This window comes from Aricia agestis, chromosome Z, assembly GCF_905147365.1.
Source record: "Aricia agestis chromosome Z, ilAriAges1.1, whole genome shotgun sequence".
Taxonomy (NCBI): Eukaryota; Metazoa; Arthropoda; class Insecta; order Lepidoptera; family Lycaenidae; genus Aricia; species Aricia agestis.
The window spans coordinates 7,266,572-7,280,564 of NC_056428.1; the positions used below are offsets into that span (position 1 = coordinate 7,266,572).

The 13,993-nt window shown below is 42.8% G+C and overlaps 1 protein-coding gene across 1 annotated transcript in view; it reads left to right on the top strand.

Annotated features, from left to right (window-relative positions):
- The window catches only part of LOC121739412 (nuclear pore complex protein Nup160 homolog), a 52,022-nt gene that overhangs the window by 33,465 nt on the left and 4,564 nt on the right, over positions 1-13,993 (top strand). The window contains exons 16-23 of the mRNA XM_042131876.1: positions 8,610-8,753; positions 9,010-9,228; positions 9,610-9,728; positions 10,214-10,386; positions 10,908-11,003; positions 11,411-11,540; positions 11,928-12,086; positions 12,821-12,990. Of these exons, the coding sequence (XP_041987810.1) occupies positions 8,610-8,753; positions 9,010-9,228; positions 9,610-9,728; positions 10,214-10,386; positions 10,908-11,003; positions 11,411-11,540; positions 11,928-12,086; positions 12,821-12,990 (1,210 nt within the window). The remainder of the gene's footprint in view (positions 1-8,609; positions 8,754-9,009; positions 9,229-9,609; positions 9,729-10,213; positions 10,387-10,907; positions 11,004-11,410; positions 11,541-11,927; positions 12,087-12,820; positions 12,991-13,993) is intronic.

Consider the following 13,993-nt stretch of genomic DNA (forward strand, 5'->3'; position numbering starts at 1 on the left):
TATATACTTAATAGGATAGACTATAATTTATACATATAATAAATAAATATTTATTGTTTTATAGATTACTAATAATATTTAATGTTTTGAACGGTGTGGTCCCAGTCAGTGTGGCGGCCAGTAGATCCGACATTTTTCGATTTCCTTAGATTTTATGCTGCTCCACCCTTTGCCTTTAGATGTTGTGACATTGGCTTGGTGGAGAGGGGTCACTCAAGCTGGGTGGAGTTTCTAGGGTGTTAAAAAGATATCGTTTTGTGTCGAATCTACCCGCTATGTGGCTTAGGACTTTATCGTTCCTGTCTTTTATAGCCATTTTTATGTTGTAGTCTTTTATGCGTTCGGTTGACACCTCCGTGCCTCTTTTTATGAAGCTTGCTACAGCGTCTCCATCAGTGTTAGTGTAATAGACACAGGTGTTAGTGTGCCGGGATATAGCTACAACTGCATGAGGAATGCTGTCATGGATTGCCAGCTTTCGGGACTTGGTCTGTATGATGATCACCGAAGGACTCGTTAATCCCTGAGCTTCATGGATTGTGAGGACGCGAGAGTCCGTTCCCGATCCATAGCCTGTATTAGTGAGGGCTGCTTTCTCCTCTTGTGTGTGGACAAGATACAGGGTATTTAGATCGGTTTTAGGTATTCTCGCTCCTGTATACTTCATTAGCTTTAGGGACCGCACAATTTCCTTCGATGAATAGGTGTTATTATAGACCATGCTTAAGGCGTATGCCACATCCATAGGGCTCCTGTGTGTGCAAGACAACTCCTGGGTAATGCTGGTTACCAGGTTTGGACGAGTGTTATTAAGTTTAAAGAGGTTTTCACGCTCTATAAACGGAAGTTGGTTAATATCTCCAATGAGGATGACATCGTTGGCGCCTGTTAACTGATTCGCCATGACGATTGAGCCGAAATGGTTCATGAGGGCCTCATCAACTATCAACCTTTTGTAGGTTCCTTTTGTCCCATTTACCAGCAAAGAGGCCATGGTACGAACTTTATCTTTAACTTTGTTGCCAGTTCGTAGCGATAGCCTTTGCTTTAGATCCTCGGCTGCTTCGATTGTCGTTGTTATTATAACGTCTGTTTCCTCATTGAAGTTATTAATGATCCAAGTTGTCTTTCCACTCCCGGGAACCCCATTGACCCACGAGTAGTTGATAGGTTTCGTGAATATGTCCCAGCCCATGCTGGATTCGGGGTCCCCAGATAGGACTTCTGCCATTTCTAGTATCCTGTCTTCCAGCATTATTCTGGTACATTCCGCTATTACCACTATTGGATTCTCAGATTTTGTGATAAATTTGATTGTTCCCCTGCGTTTTGTCTCATCCTCGTCCAGAACCACGAATCCGCAGGCGGCACTTAATGCCGCCATATACTGCCCTGTCATCGCCCCGGCAATTATTGTGGAGGTGACATTGTCGTATATGGCAGCTTTTGCATCCTCGAGTCTCACTTCTAACAGCTTTTGATTTTTCCGCTGATAGGCCTGCATGATCTTATTGCAGGTCAAGAGCTTTATGGTCTTATTTGCTCTTATTATCGCCTGGAACTCGAGGAAGGTATTTATCATATGATCTTCGGGGTTCTGGGCAAGGCTGAGTTTTGGCGGGAGCACTTGCCCGAGATCGGCCCTATATCTTTTGTTTTTATTTGCCGGTGTTTGTGTAGATGGTTCCCTCAAAAAAGCCTCTATTGCTAAAGCCTGCCGATTTGTCTGTGATGCAGCCTTGGTCCGAGAAAGGGTGTTTTTATGCTCGATCATGTCTATTTTTTCACGATGAAGTACTTTTTTGATGGAGCCCACAATCGCTTTTAATTTGGCCATTGAGTTTTGAGACTTCTTAATTTCATTTTTATCCCTCTCTTTCTCATCCTCTTTTTTGTTCTCCCGTGATGCTTGGAGTCGTTCACTTGAGTTCGCCTTATTGCTGGGTTGGGACGCTGCTGGCTGATCGTCACGATTCTTTTTGAGGAAACTTAGGTCATCCCCTCTGTTCTCGTAGACGATTATCTCATGATGTTCTGAGGCTTTTACTATTCCATAGTAATTTGCAGCCCTGCCTTTGTCCTGCCCCAGTGACATTGCGTCTACGCTGATTATGCGTGGGGTGGTACTGTGTCTTATCCCCATTGCTCCCAACTCCTTTAAAGACGAACATGCCCGTTCAAAGGCTGTTTGCGCGTCCCATTCGAATACTATTATCGTTTTGGTGTCTGATTTCAGTATTCTGCATGGTTGGCCAGCGAAGTTAGTTGTTGGGAGAGCTAAATATTTGCTCATTTTCATGTTCGTCTTTGATGTACTCCCGTTTAGGATTGCTTCTAGTCCCGGTGAGATGTTGACGTGGTTGGGAGTGATAAGACGGCTGTATGTTATACCCAATGTTTCCGTTGGATTTGACATAAAGAGAGGGATCGGCCTTAGTTTAATTTTTGGGTCCCCGTTTTGTCCGCGGGCTAGTAATTGTTGGGTTTGCTCTAGGGTCGGCTGTGTTACAATTTCGATTGAAACTGCCCGTTGTATTTCTATGTGTGCCTGTGATTGTGTTGGCGCGTGTATTTCTCCTGGCCTGTGGGTTGATGTGAAGTGTCTCTGTATGGACGTTGGGGTTTGTGATCGTGTGCGTTGTGTTTGATTTCGTGTGTGTTGTGTTGATGTGTTTGTTATTACTTGCCTTGGTGTATAGTTTAATTTGTTGTGGCCTGTGTATAACTTTGAGCCATTTGCTGCGGCTGCACTGGAGACAACTTTGCTAATGAATACCATCAACGGTTCTCTGATGGCTTTTTCCTCCATGATGCTAGGGAGGGTTGCCTGACTTAGCTCCATTTCCAGTTGTATTTCTAAGTCAGACCTGTTACTACCAAACCTTGGGCATTCAATGAGCAGGTGGAATATTGTCTCGTCCTTTGCGGGGTCACAAATGCAGGAGGGGCTGTCTTTAAGGTGGAAACCATACAAGTCTGCTGCGAATCCTCCATGACCGGTCATAGCTTGCACGTGTGTAGGCGTTATTCTAACGTGCCTTAGTATTTCCCACGCCTTTTTAACAGTGGGGAAAAAACTTTTTGACCGATCCGGTTGAGGAGGATTGGTATCTTTCCTGCCACTTAAGTGTTGTTCCCTCCCTTATTTTTCTCCGTATATAGGACATTGGCACTCTGTTGTGAGGCCGTGTTTATGGTAAGTGCAGCCTTTTTTGCCAGTTCATCCGCTCTTTCGTTTCCTGGAGTACCCACGTGCGCTTTTAGCCAGAATAGCCGCACTTTTCTGCCTTCCTCTGTTATAGCTCTCAGGTCTTTCTTCATTTCGATCGCAAGTGGGTGAGTCACCAAAGGATTTCTCAGCATGTTTAGTGACGATTTGGAGTCGCTCATGATGTTAATTAAGCTTTCCTTTGATGTCCTTGCCAATTGGATCGCTCTATAGAGTGTATAAATCTCAGATTGGAAGACTGTATTGTGCGGTTCTAGGTGGAAAGTGGAGTGTCTGGTTTCCCGGCCGTTATTCCACCACGTTAGAGCAGCTCCGGTTTTCCCCTATATTTTACTTCCATCCGTGTATATTTGGGGGCCGGTTATTTGGTGTTCCTCGGTGGGGCTTTGGCTTACGTCTTCCAGGCATTCGTACTCAGTTATGATGAGTTGCGATGGATGTGGGTTTTGAAGTGGTCCCACTTTAGCTTCCACTTCCCTGTTTGGTGGTAGGTATTCTTTTGAGTACCCTTTTTTTATTTTAAATAGGGTTGCCGCTTCCTGGATTCTCAGGTCTAGGGGCAGCAGGCCGGATAAGATTAGTGCCGAGGTCAGAGATACCGTGCGGTACGACTTACAGATTTTTTGGGCGAAACCTCTTTGCAGTGCATTCAGTTGTTTTTTTATATACAACTCTTCTACCGCAGGGGCCCACGCACATGCTGCGTAAAGCACGATTGGTTCGACCACTGACACATATATGGTTCTGATTATCTCCTTGTTTAGACCCCAGTTTATTTTCGCTGCACACGCCAGCTGTTTGTATATATCAGCTGCTTTCCTGCAGGTTTTGGATACGTGCGCAGCGAAGGTCATTTTGTTGTGTATAGTTAGGCAATAGCTTGATCTCATTTACTAATTGGATTCTAACGTCAGCCATGTGAATGATGGGGATGTTATATGTTCGTTTATTTGTTATTAACATCGCGTTGGTCTTTTGCGGTGCAAAACGAAGTTTGTTTTCCAGCCCCCATTCCGAAACAATTGCCAAGATGTTATTAGCTATTTGTTCAATGGTTTGACTGTTATAACCTGAGATAACCAGCACCACATCATCCGCAAAGGCCTGTACATGTATGCCCATTCTTGCAAGAGTTTGCAGCAGCGAGTCGAGTATGAGGTTCCAGAACGTCGGGCCTGCTATTGAACCTTGTACACAGCCTTTCGTTGTCCCTCTCTCGCTCGTTGCTCCAGCATAATTCACCCTGATCTTTCTGTTTTGAAGATACGACCTAATAAGGCCGTAAATGTTTTTAAGGCAACCCTTTTTTATTAGTTGAGCATTTAGAGCTGGCCACCACGCAATATCGAAGGCACCCTCTAGTGAAATCATCAGCACTATCTTTTTAGCTTTTACTTCTGCTTTGATGTGTTCCACTAGGTCGTAAAGGGCGTCCTCGGTTCCGCGTTGGGGTGTGAAACCATACTGGTTTTTATGTAGTGTAGGTAGGAGACGCCATTGTAATCTGGTGACTAAGAGTTTCTCTATGATTTTACCCAGTACCGAGAGCAGGCCGATTGGTCTGTAGAACTTGGGATGGGTGTAGTCCTCTTTGCCTGGTTTCCGGAGTATGCATACATGGGCCGCTTTCCATTGTTCTGGGAAGTATTTTAAGTCTAGGCATTTGTTAGCTATTGCTAGGAACAGCTTCCCATCACTTTTTATAGCAGCTGTGCATAGATCTGCCGTTAATCCATCCTGACCTGGAGCTTTCTTTGGATTTTGTCCTTGCAGGATCAATTCCAGCTCTGGCATCGTAAAAGGTGGATCGTCGTCAGACAGGCCTTCAATTTTCTCCGGATCTTACTTGACCATGATGTTTCTGAGCCTTTTATGGTATTCTTGGTCGGTTTCCACAGAGTCCTCAGGGTAAAATGTACTTGCGAGAAGGTCCGCTGATTGCTGCTTGTTGAGCGTATTTCCTACGCTGTCCCTAAGCAGCGTCGGTTCTTGCCTTTTCGCTGTTCCCCTCAGTACTCTGTAGATCCCGTCCCACATGCTCTCGCGGTCTTGGGTTGAGCAGAATTCGTTCCAGCTTTCTGTGGCTGCATTTGCTGCTGCCCTGTTGTACTCGTCCTTTATTTTGAGATAATCCTCGATTACAAAGGACCTTCAGCTCGGTGCAGCGTTCCGAATTCTTCTCTTTTTTCTTAGAGTTTCCTTTTTTAGCTCTTCTAGGGTAGGTGGTGTTGTTTTGTGCTTTTTTCTGTTTAGTCTTGGGATGGTGCTTTCGCATACATCGTGGATGGTACTGATGTAGACAGCTATGATCTCTTCCAAATCTTGTGGGTTACTTATTTCCGACACTGTTTGGGGTGTGATGGATTTTTGGAACAATGTGTCCTTAAGCTGGGTTCTAAATTCTGACCAACGTGCTTTCTTGGTATTATAGATTCGGGTCGACGTTAGCTTAATTGGTTCTAAGCTCTTTATCGAGCCGTATCTTGAAAGCTATAGCATTGTGGTCAGAGGAAGTTAAACTTCTGTCAACTTTCCAGTCACTTATCCTTTCAAGAAGTGGCGGACTGCAGACGGTCACGTCTACTACGCTTTCGTACAGCCTGTCACCTCTATAGGTTTAAGTGTCGGCGTTTTCCCGGTATTAAGGATTTGAAAGTCCATCTCGTTCAGAAATGCACTGTATTCTTGTCCCCGGCGGTTTTCTATTCTGCTTCCCCACCATTGACTCCAAGCGTTGACGTCTCCTCCTATTATTATGTTTTGAGTGAGCAGTTTTGGGCAGATGTCTTTTATTTGTTGTATATATGGGTCGATGTTTTGATCAGGCTCTAAGTAGATGGACAGCACTCCTATTCTGGTGTTTCCAGCTTTAATTGTGATGGCTGCAATATTTTCGGTTACCAATTGAGAGTCGTGGGTGATTTCCACAAAGTCACCGAAGATAATTATTGCGGCCTTCACCGGCTTTTGGCGATTCAAGGTACACTGGATTATTTGCATGCCTGGGTGATCCTTCATTACACTTGTGTTCCCAACGTATGGTTCTTGGACAAGTGCAATAGAGGTTTCTTTTTCCTGTGCCGCCTTAAACAGTTCGGCTGTTGCCTAAACAGTTCGGCTGTTGCCAGTTTGGAGCGTTGGAGGTTCGCTTGGATGATGTTGAGCGAACTTTTCTGCCCATCTTTTCTATTATAATTTTTTGACCCTTTTTTCTCTTCGTTGCCCTTAGCAGTAAGATACTCGCGACCTCGCTATCCTGTCCCACTTTTGTCGCTCCTGGCATTCTTCGCTGAATGCAGTGTGTGCCAGGTCTTCTCCTCCCTTTTTCACTTTTTTGCAATTTATGCATGTGGGTGGTTTGCCCTTGTTTTTCTCCGGGCATTCGCGCCCGGAATGGTTACCGCTGCAGTACCCGCAAGCGGATTCCTCTGCTTTGCAGAGGGTCTTTGTATGGCCATATCCCATTCATCGTGTGCACTGAACCAACGGTGATTGATCCACGATGGTGCTGCGCCCGAAGCCCAGATAGACTTTTTCCACCTGCATAAACCGACCATAAAGTTTAGGGGAAAGTTCTATGACCGGGTGTGATTCATGAGGGTTGCGTGCTCGCTTTCTGTATCTTACTGTGACTGTTTCCCTTGAAAGGCCGATGTTCTTTAGAAGGTGTTTATTTTGCGCAATTAAGAGGTCTTCGATCTCCTTATTCGAGTGTGAGTGCAAGACATCAATAATTTACGTTGAGTACCGACGTAAGTAGCTACTTGTTTGTTTCAGATCTTCTATTACAAAATTAATTTACCTACTTTTGACTAAATCGCATGAAGATGTATTAGATAGTAACATAAGTATGCTATATACGTAGCATACTTACGTTGAAATGATCATCATAATAGTAATAAGCACGATAATGGAGATAGAGAATTTATACGTGGGAGAGCCATGCTTCGGCATGAATGGGCCGGCTCGACCGGAGAAATACCACGTTCTCACAGAAAACCGGCGTGAAACAGCGCTTGCGGTGTGTTTCGCCGAGTGAGTGAGTTTACCGGAGGCCCAATCCCCTACCCTATTCCCTTCCCTACCCTCCCCTATTCCCTTCCCTACCCTCCTCTATTACCCTATTTCCTCTTAGGAGGCCGGCAACGCACCTGCAGTTCTTCTGATGCTGCGAGTGCCCATGGGCGACGGAAGTTGCTTTCTATCAGGTGACCCGTTTGCTCGTTTGCCCCCTTATTTCATGAAAAAACATCGCTTTTCATCATCTTACACCATGGTTCTCGTATTTTTACATCGTTTGGAATACAAAAAATACTTTGTCAGGTGTGTTTCTAGTAATGCTTTTGCACTTCAGTATCATACGATACTTGTAAGAAGGTTTTTTAGCCTCTTCCATGTATGTACGAAGTAACTGAATCACTAAAGGAAACAAACACGGGACATAACATCTGACGTCATCAACATGGCGCGCTAAATGCCGGCGTTTGAACGCTACAAAATTAATCAATGTTTTAAATTTTAATTTAAAGAATAATTTGAATATTTTGAAGCCAATTTATGTTTTGTTCTCATTTATAAAGATATAAAGGACTAATTGTCATAAAAAAATCATGCATATTACCTATTGTAGTAATTTTATGATGTAAGACTTTCTAATAGGCAGGTATAATTATGTTTGTTTTGCTATAAAGAGATTATATTTGTGACGATTTAATGTACAGTTATGAATATATTAACTAATATATTCATGGGGGGGGAGTGTATAACGTATTTATGGTCTATGTATTATGACAAGCACTGACATTATTGTATTAGAAATATGGTATGAAAGTATGTAGAGTTTTGAGGTGAATATAAGATATTATACATTCCAGGGTGTTTTCTTCAATCATACTATTTTAAAACACCTTAAGTGCCTTATCATACTGGCGATTAGCGAGCGATTTGAAAACGACGCGACTGCGCAGCGCACACGCCGCGATGACGCCGCGATTGCGCGGCGTGCACGCAGCTTGCCTTCGGCGTTTTGGACACTCAGCAGCAAAATGGATTCTGACGTCACTCCCTAGACGAGTCTACTATATATAATAATAATCTGTGTAGCGGCGTGTGCGCTGCGCAGTCGCGTCGTTTTCAAATCGCTCGTTAATCGCCAGTGTGATAAGGCACTTACTTCGTCTATAAAACGTGAAGCTCTGCAGTCTCGTAACTATAACATGGGGCCCGTGTCAAATTGATGGGGCCCTGTCAGTAAAAATCGTAACGTTCGCGTTAATAATAAAATAGATGCAATAAATATTATAATACTTTCGGGTCTGAGGCCCATAGCATTTTGCCAGCCCTGCCGTATATTGTACGTATTGGTTTCATTTACACACAGGTCGCGTGTAGTGCGCGGCGCGTTGTGTGCATTGGGTCTGGCGCGCGGCGCCGGCGATGTGCCAGGCGCGGGACACTGCGCCGTGCACTGGCAGGCCTACCGCGCGTTGCTGTGGTTACGCGCCGCCAATCTCGCTCCCACCAGGTATAGTGACAGGCCACAGCTATTTTAACGTCTGACATCATTTTTGTTTTTATTCTATGATTTAAACTTACACCATTTTTAAGACAATAGAAACAGAAAGATTTCATGATATAACATGCTCATATAAATACATATTATTATCTATCATCTCATTCTTGTAGATTCTTTGAAGTGAAATAGTGCCGTACACTAGCAGAACTAAGTAAACACTAAACATTCTTATTAAAATTTTAATATTTGACATTTTTATACCCAGTCCGGCAGGCTCGGAACTATTTCGTCTGAAGCTGACGGCGCTGGGCGACGTCGGCGGGGCGACAGGGGCGTCGCCGGTTAGCGTTGGGGGCGGGGCTGCGGGAGCGTACTGTGCCGGCGCGGGCGGGCGACGCGCGCGGGCACACCTCGCGGCCGCGCGGGCCCCTACAAGTTGGCATCAAGCTCTGCCACTAATCACCTACCATCTCGCTCATCAACTGTATCCTTTTAAAATTTTCTGCGACTTGTGGAATGCTTATGATGAATGATTAAATTATTATTTCTCTAGTGATCGTATAGTCATTATCAAATTTTTATTATGATGATTTTAGACATGGATTTAATCATCACGTATCTAAAAAACAACAATGTTAGTAACGTAATAATATAATAAATAATGGCAATAGTATAGGTTCATCTTTGTGCCATAAGATGCTAATGGCAGCCCACGTTATTTAGTGGGGTTATCTCAATGTTACTCGCGAACTATCCTGTAGGGACTTACCATAAATCGAATAATTTACTAAGTTCCGCCACCTGTCTATAAATTGCGCTGTACAATGCTCTTCATTATAACAATGATATCCTGAGCGCGACACAGCTGGGCGGTGAGCGGCGGGTTCGAGTTCGGGTGGTGGCTGGCGAGCATCAACCAGCCGCGCCTCGTGCAGTCATACGTCAACATGCTCGAGCCCTGGTGCGAGTGGAACGCCTGCTCGCGTCAGTACAACTCCCTACTAATCAACATATTTACACTCTATATTATGTTAGGTCCTGTTTTCCATTTGCAGTTGAATGTTTAAACATCGCTTCGTACACTCCGGCACTCTCAAACAAACCAATAAAAAAATATAGTATGTATTTTATTGTTCATGCAGTAAAACTCTCTTTTACTATCGTTCATATACGTAAAACTAATTATTTTATCATTAATCCTGTGTCATTCCAAAGGAATGCGCCTATTACCCATTCTCAGTATCGCCCTAAGGTCGGTTGGTAGAAAATGTCACAAGGCATTAAGCATAATTAAAATTTCATACTTTTAAGTAAATAAACAATTAAAAATAATTAACGTTCCAATGCATTAGCACATTTCGGCATTGTGGGCCACTTTGTCACATTACGCTTTGCAATTAAAAACAGGGATGGGACTAGAAATTATTTTGTAGTATGCTTCTAAAACTTGTCCTCACAATTGTTTACAGGTCAATTCATCCTGGGTCTATCACTCCTAGAGCTGAGTGAATGCGAGGGCGCGTACACGTCGTTCTGTCGCGCGGCTAAGGGCGTGAGCACGGAGCCCTTCCTGCGAGCGCTAGTCGCCACGCCCTCCGCCAGGCTCACGCAGCACCAGGCCCTTGTGCTGTATTATATGAAGGTCTTTTTTTTTACCCAGTAAAGATTAGCTGGTTATCTGCCGCTATCTTTTTTTTTAATAAAATTCCTCAATTTTTTATACCATTCGATAAGTTATGCAATTTATAATTTTTTCTTATGAAACCACTTTCATAAATGCAATATTTAACATAGCTATCGAACAAACTAGCTAGGCTTGACGTCACAGAGCGTTTTGGGAAGGTCTATTTTATGTGACTTTTGAATTGTGATATCTTGGAAAGTATTTAAGCTATCAGAGTCATTTCTTCACCGATATTTCTATTTTTGAAAGGCCCTTCACTTACCAACAAGAAAAAAAATTCTTCATGCTTATTGTCAGTTATACTTATATCTGGTTAATGTGTTAAACGAATCAACAAAAAGACAAGTCGAATGATCAAGCTCTTTTAGTGGTGTCTCTACTGATATTCATCCTAAAGCAAAGCACATTATATCTAACAACATTAGTGGAATGGACGCGCAAAAATTTAACTCACGAGTTACGTGAAATTCTATTTACAGGTTATCAAGTTGTTTGAGATCCACGACGCGGGCGCCTGCGTAGTCCGGCTGGCGGAGACGGCCATCAGTATTGCTGATAAGGATGATCCCAACTTGGTAAACTTATAATTTATTTGTATTATCATTGCTATCTACAACATTAGTCTACATTAATTTTTATTCACATTTGACGTAGGTTTTGACTTATATTTTAAAACGTAAATATTACCTTTATTGACGTGTCTTGTCTTACGCCAAATAACCGATATCACTAACCGAGTAAATGCGGTAGGGATGCAACATAACCCATTACATTTTGACATGCGTGACTCATACGTTATGTACCTAGTCTGTCGGGTTATTTGTGGTTCGCGGTGTCGGTTACGGCGCTATGTATCATATATTTCGTCACAAAAAAAAAAGAAATTAGATCATCTTAATTTGTACGCCTCAGGTACGTCTTAATCGTGAGGGTGAAACCATGCCTCTTGGATCTTCAACTAAAAATTTTACTCCTCTTGTAGGCCATGTTTCAATGGGTGGTGTTCAAGTGGCACTTAGCGGGCGGGCGCGTGGAGCGCGCGCTCGGCGCCGCCGCCGCCACTGCGCCGCACGCGCGCGCCGCTGCCGCCGCCGCGCTACTTACTACGCTCGGTAACTGTGTTCTGTATTCTATAAGGTTACGGGCCCTTTTCCTGTCATGGGTTTTATCGCCCGTGGGCGGGTCTCGTGCCCATGCGGGTGACAACACGCTCTTACAAATGATAGGATTCGGCAACTTGCTCGCGGACCAGATCCGCGCGCGAGTGATAATACGCATGACAAGACAAACGCCCTAATAGTCATTGGCACGCAAACAAAAGTAAGTGTAGGTTTTCGTAACTACCAGTTTTCTTAGCCACCTGTGCAGTTTTCAAGGACATATTATGTACAGTTTTCTTAGGTACTTGTACAATTTCGAAATTAAAGAATCAACAGGCATAAACTAACAAAATGGCACAACAAAAATATGACAAAATATAGCAAGTTTTTATGTTGTAGGTGAACGTCGTCAGCTTGGCGCTTTAGTGCGCTGCGGCGCGTTAGCGGGCGAGGCGGAGCGTGCCGCGGAGACGCGCGCGCGATTGCACGACGTGCCCGACAACTGCTATTATGACTTCTTATACGCTCTGCATATTTCGCGACACCATTATCGAAAAGGTCATTTAAAAAAATATCTTTGTTGTATACACTACTCAGGTACAAATTGGCCCTTGTTTGGTCAAACGGAAACAAAAATATAATGTCAGTAGTCTGGAAACGAGACAACAGTACCTACGTTCGAGTGCGGGGACAAAAAGCACGTAGCGACTGTTTAATGAAAGAATCTCCTCGTTCTTCGTGACCCTACCCTGCCCTTACTGAGTAATTTATTCTAGTTTAGACACATTATTTTCTATAACTAGAGATCGCCCAATGGTCGAAATTCGACCTTAGTTTCAACGACATTAGGACTACATCCTATATTTTGTAAAAAATACTGAGTTTGTCATTTTTTTTTAACTCTTGTCTCTGGGACTTAGCTGATCTCAGACTGGTCGTGTAAGCATTGTCTAATAGTATCTTAGATTCAATAAAAAAAAAACCATTTTCAATTTGTCACCTTGTTGTCAACAGACTTCAACCATAAATAAAAGAGTATAATTCGTATGTATAGGCTTGTCACTCAAAAATCTGTCATTTCTCATGTGTGTGTGTGTTGTAGTGTGTGTAATGTTTTATTTGTTAAAAAAATGTATGATAAAAGCATAATTTCAAAATAATATTAGTTCGATGCACTCCTTCACCATATAAACTATAACTGTGAAAATTTTCATGCACCTACGTTTCCCCATTTTTCGTAAAAAGGGTCACAAAGTTTTTCGTTCGCGTATTAATATTATGATTGTGCACAGCGGCGGCAGTGATGTACGAGCGAGCGGCGCGGTGCCTGGCGGAGCGCGGGCCGCCGGCGCTGCGACGGCGGTGGTTGGCCGCGGCGCTGACGTGCCTGCGCCTGCAGCCACCTGACCACGCCTTCCTCGCGCGCCCCGCCCCCGCCGCCACGCCCAATTCCGCGCCACAGGTACTATTTTATACATATACTCCGTTAGCAATCCTATATTGGTTACGGGATATCTAATATTCAATTTAACCGGAGTATTGTTACGTCATTGAAAGGGCATGTATTTAAATCAATATCTGTATATTCCCTTTTTTCGATCAAAATATTTGAAAGTTTCACCAAAAATACTGACTTGCACACTAATTATGCACCCTAAATAATGCGAATTAAGCATAGTGTTTAAAGTTATTTGCAAAACTGTTTTACTGAACGAATAACTATTATTAAAATAGTATATCTAACAATTCCTTAGTTCAACAAACATATTACAACTTTTTAAAGGAAAACCATCACCTAAATTACTTTTAGGAACATCATTTATTCTAAATAAAACCCAGTTTAATCTGTTATGTTCATATAATTAAGAACACATAAAAATCATCAAGTGCTAACTTAACATGAACTAAACTTTGGCACACTGAATGGTAACTCAGTTTATAAACAATAATAATAAACAATCGGCAAAGAGCGAGTCGGATTCGCGCACAAAGGGTTCCTTACCGATATATTGCAAAATAATTAGGCCTCCAGCTTAGGAATTGCACTCTAGGGGTTGACAAGCTACTCAAGAAAAAAAAAACAACTGGCTACGCTGCGCTACGCTCCCGCCTTAGCCATCTAACCTAACCCAATCAAGTCGTATTGGGCCAACATTGCTATTAAATACCTATCTAAGAATCATTCATAAATTATGAACCCATACAATTACAATACAGTAGTGAATTTTGAAAAATTTTCTTAATTTTTATCAAGAAACCTTGAATTATATTGTTTTGAAATGATAAAATCTTTCACCATATCTCATATTAACCAAAAAATCTTTGTCCCTAAAAAGAGTAAAGAGCGAACGCAAAGAAGTGAGTGCGGCGTTAGACGAGTAGGCTCTAACATGTTTTTCAGTAAAACAGAGAAACAAAAAGAAGGAAGACAAAAGAAACAAGTTAGGTTAAAAATATTTTTGTTA